General features: G+C 46.6%; 1 protein-coding gene across 1 annotated transcript in view; it reads right to left on the bottom strand.

The window, feature by feature from the left end:
- The window catches only part of LOC101856880 (testin), a gene marked incomplete at its 3' end in the record, with an annotated part of 67,338 nt that overhangs the window by 12,086 nt on the left and 53,239 nt on the right, over positions 1 to 2,013 (bottom strand). Inside the window, 1 exon segment of the mRNA XM_013081015.2 lies at positions 104 to 609. Within this exon segment, the coding sequence (XP_012936469.1) occupies positions 104 to 609 (506 nt within the window).

The raw sequence follows: 2,013 nt of genomic DNA, 5'->3' as shown, positions 1-2,013 counted from the left end.
CACACACACACACACACACACACACACACACACACACATAATCATAGTGACACCACTGGCTGCCATGATATACATAATAAATTATTATGATTATTGTCCATACCTAAAGTAATGCAGATCCAGGCCAGGGCAGTTGTCGGCACACCGGAGACATTTCGTGCCGTTCCTGAAGCCATCCTGGTGAGGGGCCGGCTGTGGGTTGGGCGGGGGGATCGGAGGGCTGTGAGGGCCCATGTGTGGGTTGTGGGGGACCATGTGCGGGCTCATCTGAGGACTGTGAGGGCCCATGTGAGGGCTCATTTGAGGACTGTGAGGGCCCATGTGGGGGCTCATGTGTGGGGGGTGATGAGGCATGCACGGGCTGAGAGGGGCCATGTGCGTGTTGAGAGGGGCCATGTGGGGGTTGTGAGGGCTCATGTGGGGGCTGTGAGGAGTCATCTGGGGGCTCATGTGAGGGCTGTGAGGTCCCATGTGAGGGCTGTGAGGTCCCATGTGAGGGCTGTGAGGTCCCATGTGAGGGCTGTGAGGTCCCATGTGAGGTCCCATGTGAGGGCCCATGTGTGGGCCTTTTGGATGTATGTGTGGACTATGAGGGTTCATATGGGGATTCTGAAATGAAAGTATTTTTTTCAAAAAGTTAGAGGGGCAAGGTCAGCGATAAAACACACACACACACACACACACACACACACACACACACACACACACACACACACACACACACACACACACACACACACATAGAAATATAAGGAAACGACATATAATTATTCAATTAGCTGATCATCTTCTTCTTTTTTCTCATGCATCTCTAAATGGACATTTCCGGCTCTACAACAACGAAGGCTACTGTTCGACGCAGGTCCTACAGGCTCCCGTAGAATTTTGGGTCTCTCTGCCCGCAGCATCTATTCGGAGACGGCTCCGACGGAAATAGACCAATCAAAATGCTTTGTGCCTCCAGACCAAGTACAAAAATCAGGCGCGGGGGTTGCAGGGGGTGTTTAACCAATAATTTGATATTTTGAAGTTAAGTTTGAAATTTTCTTGAAAATAATTGATTTGCGAATGTTTTAGTGGCTGTATGTGTGATCTGCAGTAAAAAAAAAAAAAATGCAGTTTGACCCCCCAAAGAAGTGCATCTGTGCGCGGGAGTGCGTCTCCGAATAGTTCCTGGGTGCTCGCCGGAGACGTCTCCGAATATCTTCTGCCCTCTCTGCCTCGTGTTGGACCAATGATATTTCCTACTGAGTGCTACAGGCATTGGGCAGGCGTGTAGCTAATCATTAGTTCAATTATTTCGTAAAAGAGTATTAGCTCATTAGTTAGTTAATTTATTAAAAGTTAACTGGCTGTGTAATTCCTGCACCGGTGTTCTAGTCTTGCTTAGGGAACTATCGACACAGACTTGTCGTTAAAGTGGGCATTCTGAGGGCCTCGGTACGGATGAAGGACGAGCAAAGGTTTCCCGTCTCTCACTTTTACTATGTTGCATGTGTGTGTGTGTGTGTGTGTGTGTGTGTGTGTGTGTGTGTGAGTGTGTGTGTGTGTGTGTGTGTGTGTTTGTGTGTGTGCGTGTACGTGTGTGTGTGTATAGATAGATAGATAGATAGATAGATAGATAGATAGATAGATAGATAGATAGATAGAGAATGATAGAGAGGGATAGAGAGATAAATAGACAGAGAAAGAGAGAGACAGAGAGACAGAGAGACAGAGAGAGATACCTTTATACATGAAAACAATTCCTGACAGATTCATGACAACAATGTGGCATTCTCATCAACTCCCGTTTCCTCAGCTACCAAGATGTTTTGAAATATTTCTAAAATTCGCTTCTGTCGAAAACAAAATATTCCCGCTGTACAGGTAAAAACATTGCCATTACCGCTCACATTAACTCTGCAAAGATTTCTTTTATTTCTCTTGCTCTCTTTCTTTCACCCCATATCTCTCTCTCTCTCTCTCTCTCTCTCTCTCTCTCTCTCTCTCTCTCTCTCTCTCTCTCTCTCT

This window comes from Aplysia californica, unplaced genomic scaffold, assembly GCF_000002075.1.
Source record: "Aplysia californica isolate F4 #8 unplaced genomic scaffold, AplCal3.0 scaffold00111, whole genome shotgun sequence".
NCBI lineage: Eukaryota > Metazoa > Mollusca > Gastropoda > Aplysiida > Aplysiidae > Aplysia > Aplysia californica.
The sequence above is the reverse complement of the archived record's forward strand: the minus strand, read 5'-3'. Positions and strand labels throughout refer to the sequence as shown.